The 16,307-nt window shown below is 47.4% G+C and overlaps 3 protein-coding genes across 13 annotated transcripts; 2 read left to right on the top strand and 1 right to left on the bottom strand.

Annotated features, from left to right (window-relative positions):
- Positions 1-68: 68 nt before the first annotated feature.
- Positions 69-3,544, top strand: xrcc3 (X-ray repair complementing defective repair in Chinese hamster cells 3). 3 transcript variants are annotated; one of them, XM_029496735.1, is made up of 7 exons: positions 69-222; positions 1,160-1,297; positions 1,394-1,594; positions 2,110-2,264; positions 2,386-2,547; positions 2,773-2,810; positions 2,951-3,544. In XM_029496735.1, exons 1-7 carry the CDS (start codon positions 168-170, stop codon positions 3,204-3,206), a joined length of 1,005 nt encoding a protein of 334 aa, XP_029352595.1. In that variant the 5' UTR covers positions 69-167; the 3' UTR covers positions 3,207-3,544. The 3 variants fall into 3 exon arrangements, with proteins under 3 accessions (XP_029352595.1, XP_029352594.1, XP_029352596.1); XM_029496734.1 differs by having other exon boundaries at positions 2,335-2,547; XM_029496736.1 differs by lacking the exon at positions 69-222 and adding an exon at positions 234-376 and having other exon boundaries at positions 1,160-1,594; positions 2,335-2,547.
- Positions 3,545-3,836: 292 nt separating this feature from the next.
- On the top strand, positions 3,837-6,679 carry LOC115037936 (protein Z-dependent protease inhibitor-like). The gene is made up of 6 exons (XM_029496720.1): positions 3,837-4,008; positions 4,349-4,645; positions 4,773-5,066; positions 5,181-5,454; positions 5,577-5,724; positions 5,923-6,679. Exons 2-6 carry the CDS (start codon positions 4,363-4,365, stop codon positions 6,109-6,111), a joined length of 1,188 nt encoding a protein of 395 aa, XP_029352580.1. The 5' UTR covers positions 3,837-4,008; positions 4,349-4,362; the 3' UTR covers positions 6,112-6,679.
- Positions 6,680-7,519: 840 nt separating this feature from the next.
- On the bottom strand, positions 7,520-15,975 carry ppp4r4 (protein phosphatase 4, regulatory subunit 4). Of its 9 annotated transcripts, XM_029497028.1 has the most exons (26): positions 14,924-15,975; positions 14,283-14,356; positions 13,728-13,830; positions 13,503-13,650; positions 13,336-13,409; positions 13,149-13,255; positions 12,964-13,071; positions 12,762-12,883; positions 12,410-12,532; positions 11,703-11,842; positions 11,506-11,625; positions 11,275-11,352; positions 11,050-11,133; positions 10,764-10,937; positions 10,574-10,679; positions 10,351-10,498; positions 10,137-10,281; positions 10,014-10,052; positions 9,837-9,908; positions 9,719-9,767; positions 9,566-9,634; positions 9,374-9,464; positions 8,960-9,021; positions 8,772-8,869; positions 8,416-8,459; positions 7,520-7,729 (listed from the first exon to the last, which is right to left on the bottom strand). In XM_029497028.1, the coding sequence occupies exons 1-26, from the start codon at positions 15,026-15,028 to the stop codon at positions 7,684-7,686; spliced, it is 2,529 nt and encodes an 842-aa protein (XP_029352888.1). In that variant the 5' UTR covers positions 15,029-15,975; the 3' UTR covers positions 7,520-7,683. The 9 variants fall into 9 exon arrangements, 8 of the variants coding, with proteins under 8 accessions (XP_029352888.1, XP_029352887.1, XP_029352882.1 ...); XM_029497027.1 differs by having other exon boundaries at positions 8,416-8,869; XM_029497022.1 differs by having other exon boundaries at positions 8,416-8,869; positions 10,574-10,937.
- Positions 15,976-16,307: the final 332 nt, after the last annotated feature.

Below are 16,307 nucleotides of genomic sequence, written 5' to 3'. Positions count from 1 at the left end.
ACCCCCCTCCGGGATCCGATAAATGGTTCCGCTCGGTCGTCACTGATGACGTTTCACGTTTGCGCGGGTGTTTGACGATAACCTGACGCCGTGTGGACACAAAATAAAACAAATCAATAAAACAAAGGCAGACAGCTGACGCTGAGCTCTGTCTCCTCAGCGGGGACATGGACTGGGATCGACTGCAACTCAGCCCGAAGATCATCTCAGCTCTGGGGAGAGGTCAGGCCGCTGCACCCCAACCTGATCTCAGAGGGTTTAGTTTGGGGGGGCTTGTCTGATTTAATAGCACCATCAGATAACTTTAGCCGAAGTAGCTGGTGTCGTCTTCTCTGAACATTTCCTCCAGATGCTCCTCCGTCCTCAGTCATTTCGGGTAAACCCTTCTTAAACTCCGGGTTCACCAGCTGGAAGACTCCAAAACAAAGTGTGCTGTTTCCTTACTTTTAGCTTCCTACCAGCCTGAATGTGTCATGTTGATTTTCTGATGTAATGCTTCTGAAAGATTATGTTGTCACACTAAAACACCACAGGTGCGGTCAGTACTGACCCAAAACTCGTTATGACAGTGTTTTCGACCAAACGAGAGACGGCAGACTGTCAACCTGGACGAGGACGCTAGGTCTGTAAAGAGAAGCCAAAACCAAAGCCTTAACCCTCTGTTCTATCTGATCCGAATCAGAAATACTTAATTGATCCCCAGAAAATTAATAGATGTACGACTGGAAATAAAAATAATCCAAGAATATGTACACACTAAATTATAACATAGATGGTCCCCTTCAAGTCCTTGGAAATGTTGACTCTGTGTGAAGCTGTGAGCCATTGCATTCCTACTGAGATTAATTTCAGTGTGATGAATCTGAGACTGAAGCTGTTCCTGATTGTCCAGCGAGCCATGGAGTGTGTGGGACTCGTTGTCCAACAGTTTGGACAGAATCTCTACACCACTGCCTGGGAGTCTATCAGGGAATGACTCTACTGGTCTTAAAAAGAGGTCAGATTGTATTGAAGTCAGTGGGAAAATGCCCAATCGGGATATAGTACGGAGAAGGTTATATCCACCCCTTGATCTGGTGTGTCACACAGTTGACAGGGAAGTCTAGGACAGGTCATATTGATGTTACTATGGTGACCACCAGTCTCATCTTCCTTCCAGCCAAACTCACATCTGTCAGGGAGGTCATCTGTCTTTCTGGTCCAGACCTACAGAGAGTCACCAATCTGTCCCGCTCAGACATCCAGCAGCTGCTCACTGCTGCCGCCACTGCCTGCAGACGACACCATCCAATCCCAGGTCGCACCAGCAACTGTGCTGTCTAATTGTGATATTGTGATGTCCGAGTGTGATGCAGTGTGATGCAGTGGCACGTGTCTCTGTGTGTCTTTTCAGCCCTTCATACGCGAGACAATTGGGAGTCCGGCCTCAGAGTTGGCGTGGGCTGTCCAGTGCTGGATGAGTTATTGAGGGGGGGTCTTCCTGTTGGGGCCATCACTGAACTCTCAGGAGAGAGTGGAGCGGGAAAGACTCAGTTGGCTATGCAGTTCTGTCTGTCTGTACAGTACCCTACCCAGTACAGGGGACTGGGCTCAGGTCAGTGGCCACACTGGGACCAGGAGTCAGGCCCAATTTGCTGCAATCTTAGACCTTTGATTTCCAGATGTTGAGTAACTTCATGTTTGCTGACACTTTAACTCTCCTTAGCCCGCAATCTCTTAATCTGGCCCATTTACCTAGAAAACAGGCAAAAAAAAATCTATTTGCATTTTTGTCATTTCCTGTTTTCTGAGCTACTAGCTCCAATTACACTGAACAGTCTTTGTTTGCTGATTCTGAAAATGCTGAGACTTGGAGTTTTCTTGAAATTTTAAAAACTGAAATGCTCAAAGGGATGATGATGAACAGAAAGGGCTGAATATGGGCATAAAAAGATTAAAATGACCAGGATTTGTATTTGTGTTTGGATTTCTCTCTGCTGATCAGCTGAGTTTACCTGTGTTTATCTGACTCTGCTGCACAGTCAGTTCTGACAGAGCTTCAGGTTAATGCTGATACAGATGATCTGCAGGACAGTGATTAGCTGAGATTAAACCTGTGTATCGATACAGGAGCAGTCTACATCTGCACCGAAGACTCGTTTCCCATCAGGCGTCTGCAGCAGCTGATCAGGGAACAGTCCCATCTGCGGTCAGACGTCCCTCAGGAACTGATCCACAGTCTCCAGTTCAGCGACCAAGTCTATATTGAACATGCTGCCGACCTGGTGAGTCTCATCTCAGACTAAGGCTGGAGGACGGTACCCAAATATTACTCACTTTTTTTGTCTCTATCAGGACTCACTACACATGTGTCTTTCTCGGCGTGTCCCCCTCCTGCTGGCCCAGGGTCTGGTTCGGCTTCTGGTCCTGGACTCAGTGGCAGCTCTGTTCAGGTCTGAGTTCAAAGCTGATGATTGGCTGGAGAGGAACAAACAGCTGCTCGCATTCTCCTCCACACTTCACCACCTGAGCCAGGAGTTCACCACACCTGTCCTTTGCATCAACCAGGTAACATACCCGGATCAGGGCCAGGGATTCTGGTGGAGCAAGGCCAGGACTAGGAATTTATCATTGGGTTGTGGCCCAGAGCAGGCCGTTTCCACGCATCCTGGTGGTCCCATAGTCTCCTGGTCTGGGATCAGCTGGGAAACACCCTGATTATATCATGAATTGTCTTCAGGGATTGATTAATGCTAATAATTCCAGCTCAATAATCACTGATGTGTGCTTCAGGTCACAGATGTCTTCAACTCAGGAGACAACAGTTTGGGGTAAAAACTTTCTTCCTTAAAATACAAATGTCTTTCTTTCCTCTATATTACTTCACTGAGTAAACTGAGGACTGTGGTCATTTTATTGATGAAATCAAAGAGAATGCATGCTGTCTTAAATAATTTGTTCTCTGTCTCAGTCCTCTCTCCTGCCCCGTGTCACCTGCTTTGGGACTGGCCTGGGCCAATCGGGTGATGATGCGGCTGATGATGAGACGTCTCCAGGTGACTGTTGCCCGTGGTGACCAGAGCAGTGTCCTCCGCAGGCTAGAGATTATCTTTGCTCCTCACCTGCCTCGAGACGGACAGGACATAGCGGTGTGGAGGGAGGGAGTGCGAGGGATCGGGGGGGCACCATTAGCTCAGACACATGACCTGGGGTTCAACAACAAATAAATGAGTAAACATGTAAAACCAGGTTCAACAGATGGAGACAAAGACTAAGATTCACTACAGTCAGTGAACTGGTGGCTTTTCCTTTCCCACAAGTGAACAAAAGTATGTGAACACTTAACTCTTCAGTACTCTTAAGGCCAGGAATATAATCACCTCATCACCGCCATCATCATCATAGTCACCATCCACATCATCCTCATCATCATCTCCTCACTCTTGTCTCAGCTTTTTTTGATACTGTCACATGATATCAACACCATGACGTCAGGTCAGCGCGCCTGCGTGTTAGACTGCATTAAAACGGAGAGAACAATTGGAAAGAACCAAACTTTCAAAATAAAAGCATGGAAATGAAGTCCTGTTCTGCAGTTGTGATTTAAAGAGAACATGTTTTAATTGGATCGATTCTACACACTGAAGAATGATTTTAAATCGGGACCCTGGTGCTCAGAGAGACACCAGTGAACTGCGATGACCCCGGAATAAGTATAATTTAAAGATGGTAAATCAGGACATACATACCAGATTCTTCGATATTATAGAAATACGGTACAGCCACGATCGTGTGGACTCACATCTGTGTATCTGAAGTGAAGCGTGGGCTTCTTTATTGAAGCTGAAATAATCAAATCAAAGCGGACGTTATTTGCTATTGTGCTAGAGCTGAGCAGAGTAGGGACTTTTATTTCGAAGAGTCTAAAGGAAGTACATTTTAGTGGTTGGGGTCAGTCTGATGCTGGTGGATCGTCGGAGCAGAAAGTCGGATCGAAAATCGAACACCGAAGAGCATCAGAAGCTGAAGGTTAGTGTGCGGACATTTTTGTTGTTTGCAGCAGCTGACCATCTTGAATCATCGATATCGATACGTCATATACCGAGCGATCAGCTGGAAAGGACCACGAAATAACAAACTATGGGTACACAGACACAAAATAATTAAACACATCTAAATCCCCCAACACTGACTGGTGTGACGTCATCAGATTACAGAGGGCGTCGCCCGTGTGCCGGAAGTTGCATTGCTCTTATCCTGATCAGTCTCACGATCTGGACTGTGCACGTTTCTAGTTCTGGTCCAGGCCCCAAATTCCTTTCTACTGAAAATGAGACCTTTTGGTGTCTTTTTCTGCCTCCTCCACCAGACCGTGCCCTGACCATGCAGCCCTCCACCCTCCTCCCATTGGTCATCCTCGTGCTCTGGAGTGCAGGGTCTTCTGGAACCACTGGCCCCCTGGTGGAGGACTTGACCAACAGGATGTCAGATTTTGCCACCCGGCTATACCGAACAGTGGCAAGCCGGACCGATGAGAACATCTTCCTGTCTCCGTTCACATTGACGACTGCGCTGATGGCGCTGCTTGGTGCCACCAATGGGCCAACCAGGGACCAGCTGCTTCAAGGACTCTCTCTGACTGGAATGGACCTGCAGACTCTCCCAGGTAGCTCCAAGTCAGAGGTCAGAGTTCAGGATCTGAGGTCAGGGGTCAGTGGTGTGCTCTGGACTCAGAGATGGACTTCAGATCCTGTCTTTGTTGAACTAAGGTTTGAGTCTGTCCTGTCTCTCAGATTTGTTTCAGACTCTAAGGACCACTGTCCTGCAGAGGGGCGAAGATGCAAACCTGCGACAGGGTGTTGCTATCTTTCCCGCCCAAAACTTCCCACTGTCCACTTCCTACCTGGACATGGTGCAGACAAAGTTTGGGGGAAATGCTCAAAACCTGGTCTACACGCCACAACAGGAAGCCATTGACATCATCAACCGCTGGGTCCAGGAGCAAACCGGGGACCAGATTCAGGAGCTGGTGACCACCCTAGACCCCCAGACCCAGCTGTTGCTTGCTACTGCCGCCTCGTTCCAGAGTAGGTATTGCCTGTTGCCTGAGTCTGGTGATACCAGGACCAGGTCTTTGATCAGAACCACTTTACACACCGTCTCTGTTGTGTGATAGTAAAAATATTTTCTCTGTCTTTCAGCTCATTTCACTCCACCCTTTAACGCGTCTTTCTCTCAGGATGAGCGTTTCTATGTGGACAAGTATCACGTTGTCATGGTTACCATGATGTTCAGGGCAGATAAGTACTTTCTGGCTTATGATCGCTCAGTGAAGGCTGGCGTGTTGAAGCTTCCGATGACAGATGGCACAGCGATGTTGGTGGTGCTGCCAGATGAAGACGTGGACATCAATATTGTAGAAGAGGAAGTCACAGGCGAGAAGATGCGAGCCTGGTTTGGACAACTCAAGAAGACGTGAGATTTCCGCTTCCCCCCCCCTTGCTACATTCTGTTCACACCACAGCGATGAGTTTGTGAAAGCTTTGAGCTGACAGGAACAGACTCAGAGGTAAAACCCTTGTTTCATTTTTTGACAGGAAATTGGAGGTACAGCTGCCACGTTTTATGATGGAGCGTTCCTATTCACTGAAAAATATCCTGCAGGCTCTTGATATCACTCAGGTGTTTCAGGACAATGCTGACATCACCAATATGGATGGAGCCAAAAGTCCAAGGCTTACAGAGGTGAATGAGGTTGCCTTCATCCTGCCTCCAAAGCATCATGGGAACTGTAGTGCTGGGATGACATTGTTGAGTTTACCTGAGGGACTGAGCCAGGATCCAGTTTTAAGTGTAGATAAATTATTTATATTGATAAGATTTTATCAGACTTTTAATGTGAAAAGTTGTGTCTTTTTCTTCCTGTTTATTTTCCATTTTTAGGTCTTGCACAAGTCTGTCATCTCAGTTGAAGAGCGCAGTGACACCATTTCTGCAGGGGGAGACAACAACACGTTCTCCTCCCTTCCTCCCCGACTGACTATCAACAGGCCCTTCATCTTCATCGTCTACCAGGAGAGTACCGGCAGCATGCTGCTCATGGGCCGAGTGATCGACCCCACCAAGAAATAATGACATGTCTGTACCGAAGAGTTTGCCAAGCCATGCCCACCTGAGTCACACCTGGCAACCTTTATGCTTCAAATGGAGACATGGCAGATTTAAGATATTCTAATGCTATTGACGGCCTGCTCTAATAATGTGCACTGAAACCCCCAGATTGTAATGTGTCTGTCAGCCACCTTGTTTTTTTTCCATAAACCAATAGAAACCATATTTGGAGGAGAAGGTGGCAGCAAGGAGGAGTGAGGGGTGGATATGACTGGCTCCAGACTCTGTCCTGATTGAATGGTAGGGCTTGTCAGTCACACAGTAGCCCCGCCCCCTAACCCCTCCCCTTCTTCCTGGTGTGTTTCCCTCTAAACGGAGCATCATTTAAAAAAATGAACATCATGTTGTATTGACAACTGTAAACTAGAGAATGAGACCATAAACCTGGTTCTCTTGTCTTCCGTGTTCTGGTTGATGTCTTTAGTGTCTGTTGAACTGTCGGCAGTATGTCAGCATGCTAGAATGTATCATAGCAAATGTGACATTAACAAGATTAAACCTGTAGAAACATCCACATTTCCGATTCTGTTCGTGATATTTATGGACAGGATTTTGAGGCACAGCCATGGTGAGGAGGGGTTGCAGGTCAGTAGCCGGAGGATCGCATCGTTGCTTTTTGCGTATGATGTGGGCCTTTTGGCGCCATCGGCCTTACATCTACAACACTCACTGGATTGGTTCGTAGCTGAGTGTAAAGAGGCAGGAATGAGGATCAGCACCTCTAAACCCGAGGCCATGGTTCTCAGTAGGAATTAGATTTCTGACTACTGGTGAGGAATGAGTTCTTGCCCCAAATGAAGGGATTCAGTATCTCGGAGTCTGGTTCACAAGTGAGGGAATGCTGGAGCGTGAGATTGACTGGAGAATCCAGGCAGCTGGTACAGCACCACACCATTGTCACAAAATGAGAACTGAGCCAGAGGACAAAGTTCACAATCTACTGTTCAATCTTTGCTCCTACCCTCACCTGTGGTCATGGCTGAAAGAACAAGGTTGCGGATACCAGCGGCCAAAATTGGTTTTCTACATAGGGTGGCTGGGGTCTTAGAGACAGGGTGACAAGCTCAGCCATGCTGGGTAAAAGGAAGCCTGGGGCTCCTTGCTAAAGTTGTTATCCCCACAACCCAATTTCAGATTAGTGTTTGAAGATGGATGGCTGGATGGTTATCTCACAGTGACATCCTTGAACCATGCTCAGCAGGCAAACCAGAAAAACAAACTAAAGCTACTAGACGCAAATACTGACTGTGCCAGAACTAAAAACAGGCCCAGGATTAGCATTGAATCCAGACGCAAGAGTTCATTGGTCCTGTGTTGTCATCAAACCAATCATACATCAGCAACCAATAAGAAAGTAGACAGATTCAAAGTGTGGACTTTACTGAACAAATCAAGTGACAGGATAAGGTCATTACAGTACAGTCACTGTAAGGCAGAGTTGATGTCCTGTAGCCGTCTGGATAATGGCCTGAAAGTACTTCCTAACTTCTGATTGGCCAATGCCCTATTGTAGGTATGATGTCGTCATCACCTTCAGTCTCGTCCTGATTGGACACTGAAAGAGTTGGACTTCCTGTTCCTGTAAAAAAAAAGAAAGGAAAAAAAAAAGGATCAAGTGAATCATTTAAACAATAGAACAAAGTTCATAAACCATTAAACTCATCAGGGCAATCTGTGAATCTGTATATCTGTTGACAAGTGCACACACAAATACACACAAACAGACCCTTTTGTTCCTGTTTGTCAGATGAACATTTAGTTGCAACTTTGCTAATCAAACATGTATCCATTCTTGAGGTTTTCAATAAGATTTTGTCATTTTTTAAATTTTGAATGCCATTTGAGGACAAACCCCACTGTGATGTCACATGACATTTTTCAGTCCAGCAGGTTTTGAGACATTTTTCATGTTTGTAAGATTTTGTACAGGAGGAGGTGTGACAGAGCTCAGGAGTCTTCTGGGGTCAAGTCCTGAACTGAAACAAAACCAATAAACCAGGTTTAAACCCAAATCAAGCGAATTAAGCCATAATGGGACAAGCCAAGGCTCAACTAACAAGACCAGGATTAAATCAGACCCTCGATAAATCACCATGGTTACCTCACATGACCCTGGTTTAATCCCTGGGTCTTCACTGGATCAGTAGGAGAGGGCCTAGTCTGGGGGCCACTTCTGAACCTAGTCTAAAGGTGGAGAAACTGTAAAGACCACATAGAACCATGATCTCAAGGGTTTGCAACCAGAAGGGTTCAGCTAGAACTCACATTGAAAGCTTTCTGGACTGACCCTCCTTAACCCCACAACCCTGCTCCATTGTTTTGCTGCGCTGGTCTAAGGTAGTGGTCCAGTGATCTCTCTGGTCCAAAGAACTTGTCCGATGATCTCTCTGGTCCACAGAACTGGTCTTATGATCTCTCTGGTTAACTCCACTGGTCCTATGATCCAAGGTGCTACTTCTATGGTCTCTCTGGTCAACAGTACTGGTTCTGTGTTCCACTGTCCCAGTTCTCTGGTCCACCATATTGTTCCTGTGGTCTATGGTATTGGTTCTATGGCCCAGTGTCCCAGTTCTCTGGTCCCTGTGGTCTATGGAACCAGTTCTGTGGTCCAGTGTGTTGGCCCTGTCCAGTAGGCTTGTGGTGTTGCTTCGGATCAGGACCGGCACGGATGAGGTGGACTGGGTTGCCATGGTGAATTGGATGTTCCGCAATGAGTCATCTAGAAAATATCAGAAAGAACAGTGACCATTGGATGGACCCAGATTGTGATAGACAACCCTCACACATATCAGTGACAATGATGTGGTACCTTTGTTCTGCGAGGTGGAGGACATCCCGGGTCCGGATGTACTATTCAGATCCTTCACCTTCCTGAATCACCGCATCAGAAAACATATCATGAACTTATAGGTCCACATGTAAAAACCAACAGATGAAACCTTTACTGCCTGTTAGGGGGTCTGGGGAACAGGGTATATGGAGTCCATGGGTCTGGGTACCATAATTCTAGGATCGGTAAGTCTACGTTCTGAGGGTCCATGGGATTTGGGGATCAGGATTCTGGGGATTGGAGTTCTGAAGCCTGGGCCCTAAGGGGTCTTGGCTCTGGAGGTCTGACAGTCTAAGTTCAGGACTCCATTGGTCTGGAGGTTTGGGATCTAGGGGTTCTGTCTGTATCACTGTGGGGTTCAGGATTCAGGGATCTCGGTTCTGGGGGTCTTACACAGGTCTTTCTGAGGTGGTGGGTTTGGACGTTGTCGGTTGGCTGCTGAGGGATCGACTCCGGGACAATTTGGCCTTCCTCATCTCTTTACCTGTAAGAATCAGCATCATCACCAGATATACCTAGTCTCAGATCCACTACAATTCTGGGCCAAATTAGATCAATATGGTTCACCCTGAGCTGGTGTCTCACCTGAAGACAGGGCTGCTCCAGACAGGGACATGGATTTGGTTGCAGACAGACTGCTCTTACTATCCCTTCCTGTTAAAGAGAGTTGGTTTAGACACTGCACTACAAACCAGTCTCTCTCCTGCCAATCAGAATAGAAGATGGCGGCTTTCTCACGTTTTCTCTCAACAACCTTCGCCTCACTCTGCTGGCGCTCCAGCTGCTCCTGACCAGAGGACACATCATTAGAACTAAACTGGTTCAGACTCAAGACTGGATCAGGATCCCGACTCACCATCTCCAGCAGCAGACACTCCTCTGTCTCCTTCTTCTGGTCCAGGACGTCCCTCGCCTGTCTCTTATGGAACTGAAAAAGAGACAGAGACGGAGAGAAACACAGACAGAAAGACAGTCAAAAAACAGACAAAGGAAGTGTCAGAGACTCTGTGATTCAGGTCTGAACTGAACTTACAGGTTCTGTGAAGTCCAGCTTGTCTAGTTCCAATACAGTCTGCAGAATAGGAAGACATTATCAGTTGGTCTGATCTGGTGTGGAGTAGTCTGAGGTAGCCTTGTGCTATGCTCTGGGTCTTACCTGGCGGATGGTTGCCACTACATCCTTGTCCTTCTCTCTGCAGAGAAGCTTCTGGACACAGAAGTCCAATTGCTGCAACAGCTGTTTGTCCGCTGGGAGGCGGAGCAGCGACCGTAACCTAGGCAACAGCTGGCACAGCTTGTACCTGACAGATAAACAGGTGAGCAGACAGACAGGAAAGATGACAGAGGGGTGAGCAGACAGACAGACCTACCTGACGTTGGCAACCGGGTCATGAACCAGCTCCAGAGCTGGAACCAGAAAATGTTTGTTGAAGTATTTTCTGGAGAAAATCTCAGAGGCTGTTTCACAAACATCAAGGAACCTCAGACGGTTCCAGTAGCTCCTCCCCTGAGCCAGATCTGAGGACAAGCGACAAATGAGGATCAGACAGGTGACAGAGAAGTGAACAGACAGGTGGACTCAGGCCTCCTGACCTTGGATCACTCGCTCCATCAGCTCTTGGCGCTGCTCCTGTTTGCGGTTGTAGCGGAGAAACATGCAGAATGTCCGAGCTGCCTCCCTCTGCACAGGTAACACCTTCTGTAACCACAATAACCAAAGGAAATCACCTGTGTACTCTACAGTTTTCCTTCTCAGGCCCGCCCAAAGGCGTCTGGTACTGACATTGGTGGTGAGGATGACGAAGATGCGAGGAGCGAAGCTCTGGTGCAGCAGCTCTCCGGGCAGCAGTCGTGCCAGACAACTATAATGCTGCAGCAGCTTCTCATGCAGCCGCCAACGCAGAGAACATCCAACCTTCTGCTCTGCCAACAAGAGAGCTGACAACAGCTCTGGAAACTGAAGAGAAACATCACCAGAATCACAGTAGGACCAAGAAACACAGAGGAACAAGATTAGGGAAGAAGGAACAAAGACAAAGACCTAGTCTGAACGGTGTTTGTTCTCTAACCTTGTTGTCCAGGGTCAGGTTTTCCCCTCTGGACAGAATTGCCTCCAGAGTTTCCTCAAGGTGGTTCATCAGAGCATCTAGGACCTGAGCCACAGCAAAGAAGCCTCAGAACCCAGCACACCACACCTGAGTTAGAACCACCTGAGTCTGAGTCACAGTCTGAACTACTCCTGTACTGTAGACTAAGATCCTAAATGAAGAAACTGGACTAAGCTGGACTCTCACCTCCAGAGCGTCATCCTGCAGCAGGACCAGAAGTTCCTTGAGAACCACCTGGACATTTGAGCCAAGGAGCTTCACCACCTGATGTGGGAGGGGTGGGGTTTAATCAAACATTTAACAACTTCTCTCTTTCATCTTTTGATTCTGAAGATGCTGACAACTGACAATACATTTGCTCCTCAGAGGATTAACCCTCACAGCCAAACCCTGTAACATTAGAGACAATGTTCCGACCTGGTGGAAACTAGCTGCAGCACTTCGTCGAACACTGACTTCTGGGTCACAACAAAGACTGGAAAAGGACGAGTAGAGCTCTGACAGGAAGTGGGTGGAACCAGCAAACACCACCATGGCCTGCAGAGAGAGATGGTCATGTGGAGAATCTAACAAATTGAAGTGAACTCAGACTCTGCTGAGTGTGCAGACGTCACCGGAAGGTTGTAGCAGCAGTTGCAGCGGATCAGCTTGGACTCGTTGATGTCGGTCTGGTTTCCTTCAGTCTGCAGACCGGCGACACACAGCACCTTAAAATGCTGCAGCAGGCAGCTCCTCTGCTCATCTGATAGAGACCCTGAAACACAAAGTCTCCTCAGAAAGTCCTGCAGTTCAGACTGAAAGAGCCTGAAAAAACCTTCAGACCCTAGAAACAGATGTTGACAGAGTGAGGGGCAGACTCTTCCTCTTAAGGATTAAGTATTTGATATGATCTAAGAATAGGGAGGAAAGAGGCTGAGCTAAACCTAACCCTCGTCTCCAGTCAGCTGTTCCAAACTGAAAGGCACTATTCTTCACTGTAACTTGAACTCCTCGAAACTTGTTACCTTCAGAGACTAAAAGTGAGAATCGCAGGATCATCCGGGCTTTGAGAGTTTTAATGAAAAGACTGATTTCAAGTTTACTGTTCTGGATGTTCTGAAGCACTCTAGCTTCCTAAATCTAACTCAAACAAGCTAGCCTTTTCTTGAAGTTGCTGTCCCTTAGTTATTTGGATCCACTTAGTGTGTTCTTCACCTAGGACCAGTTTGACCAGGATTACTTAATTCTAACCCTTTGGGAACCAACTCTCAGATCCCAGATTGTTTGTCCTCTCCAGCTTTCAGTGTCATTCTACTTAAGTGTTGACTGTGTGGAGTCTCACCTGTCAATCCACTGCACAGCTTCCCAAACTGGAATGACAACGATGCCACTATGACTTCGTCCGTTTGCAATGGTGTTTCACAGACTGACATCACCAGAGGAACCACAACATGGAGCTTGTCATCTGAAACAGGAGGGGGGTTTCAGAGTGGTGTTTGTGTAGAGGAAAGGCTTCCATGGGACAGCTAGCAACAAGAGCACTAAAAATCCAGTGGCCCAGTTAATCTCCCTACAGACAACAAGGTCCCCTGGACAGTTTTGAATCACCATGACTGAGTGACTAAGCATGCTCATGGGGGAGGTAAACTCCCCAGTAAACTGATTAAATTTACACCAGATACTTAGAGACTTACCACTGTTAATCATCTCCAGCAAGTTGATGATGGTGTCAAAGGCGGCAAGGCGAACACTGCGCTCCTCATCTTCAGCAAGCTCCAATAATTCAGGAAGCAGCTCCATCCTGGTGTCATCAACCCTGAGGGAAAAACAGGAAACACACTGTCACCACAGCAGCATGTTTTCTTCGTGATTGGTTGGTGATTGGTTGGTGTTTACCCGGTTGCCCTGGCAATGCTTTCCAGCTGACGGCACATACAAGTTCGGACTTCACAATCCACATCCTGACAAAAAGACCGAGCCAATGGCAGCAGTTCCTTCTTCACTCTGATACATAGAAAAAACACCTGTAAAAGTCATGCAGGTGTGACTATTCTGACCAATGATCAAAGAGAATGACTCACATGTGGGAATCAAATTTGCTGGCAACTCTTCCTAAAATGCGACAACTGGCCACACGAGCAGGAACAGAGTGAGACAGGTGAGACTGATACAAGAGAGGATTCAGCACCTTAAGAGACAGACAGGTAGAGTGTGAGACAAACGCAGACAGGTACAGAGTGAACCAAAGACAGACTGCTAAACCTGTACCTCCTGTTTTATGGTCTCCTTCGGTAAAGCGTTGATGGCAGACAGCAAAGTCTCCAACCAGGCGTTGCTCACAACTGACAACAACAAACTATGTCAATATCAAGATCTAAGTAAACGTCCACATGATGGTTTGGGTGTTTTACCTGTTTGTGGTTCAGGTGTGTTACCTGTGTCTCTGTGGTTCAGGTGCAGCAGGACTGTCTTGAGGATTGAGTAAGTGTGGGTGTGGATCAGGATGATGTCGTCTTGGAGGATGGTTAAAAACGATGCTGCTGCTGCCAGCTGGATCTCAGCTCCAGATCCATTCAGGATGTCCTGGTTTAGATCGACAGGACGGTTCACACCTGCCACGCATCATCTTCCAGAAAAACAGATCCCACACTGCTACCTACCCGGACTTTTGGTACAACCCGACGAAACGTCTCAGCTGGATTCTGGCGGACAAGACTTGGCAAGTTACTGATGACACTCACTCTCTGGACCTCCTGACCAATGCTGAGCAGAAGAATAGATAATATAAAAAGGACAGCACAGGAAAACAAAGCCACAAAGACCCTGAACCTGGACGAATACAGCCTGAATGCTTTTACACAGAATTTATGTGTCTCTACTGTTTTTTCTGTTATAGAACTCAGATCATGGCTGATCCTCCACAATCCAGTACTCTAGAGTCCTGCAAGTTTCTGTCCTGTTTTTCTGTCACGTCTCCAGAGTTTCAGTCCAGAAACTGAATGAGTTTAGTGAACTAGTTCAGGTCCTCTGGGATCAGACAACAGGATGATTCCCTTCAATGGTTCATTAGCTGCAGAGTTTACCGGGCCATGTGGAGGACGGCTGGAGGACTGGACTCTTTTTCTTCCACATGTAGCCTCTCACAGTAGAAATCTAACAAAGGACAGAATTGATTGTGACCTATTCCTTAAGTGGCCAGGTTCAGAGCAGCTCACCTGAGCAGGTAGACAGCTCTCTCTATGTCGTTTAGGTCTTCATCCACAGTCAGCTGATCAATCTCCTCGGCCGTCTGATGGGAAATAAACACAAAACTGTCATCCAGTGTTTCATTTATTATGAGAACAGATTGTCCCGAAGGAGCAACTTTGGCTGCTGAGTCCAGGAGTCCAGGAGTCCCCAGAAAATAATAGTTATTTTCCACCTCCATTAATCTTTACCTCCACCCAGCATGTCTACTGTCCAACAGTGTTCACAATGTTAATCTTTAACCCCATGTGACCTTTGAGTGATGATTATACATGACATTGATGAAGATGACTGTTCTCTGCTCAGTGAAGTCAAATTAAGTGTGTGAACAAAAGAGCAAACTCAAACACAGCACAGGAAGTCCTGTGTTTCATGTCCTGGTTTCAAAAATCTTGGACAGAGCGTAGACAGACAGATGGGCAGGCAGGCAGGCAGGCAGGCAGACAGACAGACAGAGGAAAATGCGTCATGCTGTGCAGAGAGTGGGTCTCCCTTCTGTATGGAGGCTGCTGATCTTCCTCCCACTCACTCATACATGTCATATCATGACCGCGCACACACACACACACACACACACACACCCCGCCCACACAGGCTGAGCTGTAAATACCTTGAGACTCCTGCGGACCGGCCTCTCCATCAGGACCAGCTCCTGCAGCTCGTCCATCGGTCCGAACAGACCGCACTGGTTCACATTCATTCTGCTGGGGAACATCTGGTCCCGGGGATCGGCCCTGTTTGGTCCCGGTGCTCAGTGGGAGGAGAGCGGGATCTCAGCACCGACCATCACTGATGAGAGAATCGGGGGGTGGGGGGTGGGGGCACCGTCACTAACCGTTACTAAGGAGATCCCTGCTGGGGTGGGGGTTCTGTATTATAACGAGTCAGGTGAAGCAGCTGCTCAGGTCCAACCAGTCCAGCACCCAGAACCGGGATGAGTCCCCGAGTTACGGAGCGGCGGCTTGTCAGGAGAAGAGTCCGGTTTCCGGGATGAAACGGCGGACATCAGGTCCGGCAGATGGACGAATTTCAAGCCTATTGTCGGTCCAATGTGGAGGAAACGTCAAACCAGTATCCATCGAAAAAGGACCGATTTAAAGCTGATTACTGCACTAGCTGATTCACAGTGACTTAAAGTTTCTGATCGAAAAGAACACCCTTCAAAGATATGAGTTGTGATTTCTGTGAATCCTCAGTAGAAAAAATAAATAAATAAATAATGAGAGTAATAGCACATCTTTCCGTGAGGGAAACGTCACACCAGACCCCATTTAAAATTCGCATCACAAAAACTATTAACTGATTATTCAGCGGGTCAGAATCATGGACACCTCCGGCATTCAGAGAGATCTTCAATGGACACGATTTCCTCTTCAGTTCGGTGCTGACCTGAGACACCAAAAAATATTTATTCCAATAAAATCCTGATCTTTAGTCCGGGTTCTGTGTCCTCTGCGGTAGGAACATCTCGCCAACTTGCCTTAGATGCCAACACTATATCGCCTCTGCAGTCGTTTGTAAAGACCTAACTAATAATTTGCACACCGGCACCCCCTCTTCCGGCCCACACCGGGTCCAGAGAGACGCTGTAATCTGGATAAAACCTCGGTCCCCCTGAGCTCCCACTCTCAGAATTAAAGTTGATTTCTAACAAAGTCCCCCTCTCGGTGACGACATTTCATTTCTGGGTCCCGTCAGTCGGTGAACTGGTATCTGACGTCGGTGAGGCGGAAGTTGTGTCTCCATAAATAAACCGACCCGTTTCGAGACCGCAATAATCGCAGACTGGGGTTGGAAAAGGGTTTTCTGGTACAGAACCAGGTGGAAACCAGGCCAGAATCGGTAGATCTTCAGCTCAGGGCGGACTAGCTGGAGGCCAAGGCCCGCACTGCAGCAGCTGAAGCGGTTTCCATGGATACGGCTGATGGTTAGTTATCAAATTCATTGACAAAGTCCAGTTTGTAGAGATGATTGTGCTGACTGCTGTTCACTGT

The sequence above is a fragment of the Echeneis naucrates genome, chromosome 24 (assembly GCF_900963305.1).
Source record: "Echeneis naucrates chromosome 24, fEcheNa1.1, whole genome shotgun sequence".
In the NCBI taxonomy this organism is placed as follows: Eukaryota; Metazoa; Chordata; class Actinopteri; order Carangiformes; family Echeneidae; genus Echeneis; species Echeneis naucrates.
This window is presented reverse-complemented; position numbering and strand designations above follow the sequence as displayed.

Coding starts and splice junctions, on each gene's coding strand:
- ppp4r4 (XM_029497021.1), bottom strand. CDS start 15,028: ATGTTCCCCAGCAGAATGAATGTGAACCAGTGCGGTCTGTTCGGACCG. Junction 13,831..14,282: donor AGAGCTGTCTACCTGCTCAG/GTGAGCTGCTCT, acceptor TCTTCTGCTCAG/CATTGGTCAGGAGGTCCAGA. Junction 11,134..11,274: donor TGCAGGATGACGCTCTGGAG/GTGAGAGTCCAG, acceptor GCTGTGGCTCAG/GTCCTAGATGCTCTGATGAA.
- xrcc3 (XM_029496734.1), top strand. CDS start 168: ATGGACTGGGATCGACTGCAACTCAGCCCGAAGATCATCTCAGCTCTG. Junction 1,298..1,393: donor ACGACACCATCCAATCCCAG/GTCGCACCAGCA, acceptor GTGTCTTTTCAG/CCCTTCATACGCGAGACAAT. Junction 2,265..2,334: donor TTGAACATGCTGCCGACCTG/GTGAGTCTCATC, acceptor TGTCTCTATCAG/GACTCACTACACATGTGTCT.
- LOC115037936 (XM_029496720.1), top strand. CDS start 4,363: ATGCAGCCCTCCACCCTCCTCCCATTGGTCATCCTCGTGCTCTGGAGT. Junction 4,646..4,772: donor GGACCTGCAGACTCTCCCAG/GTAGCTCCAAGT, acceptor CCTGTCTCTCAG/ATTTGTTTCAGACTCTAAGG. Junction 5,067..5,180: donor TACTGCCGCCTCGTTCCAGA/GTAGGTATTGCC, acceptor TCTGTCTTTCAG/CTCATTTCACTCCACCCTTT.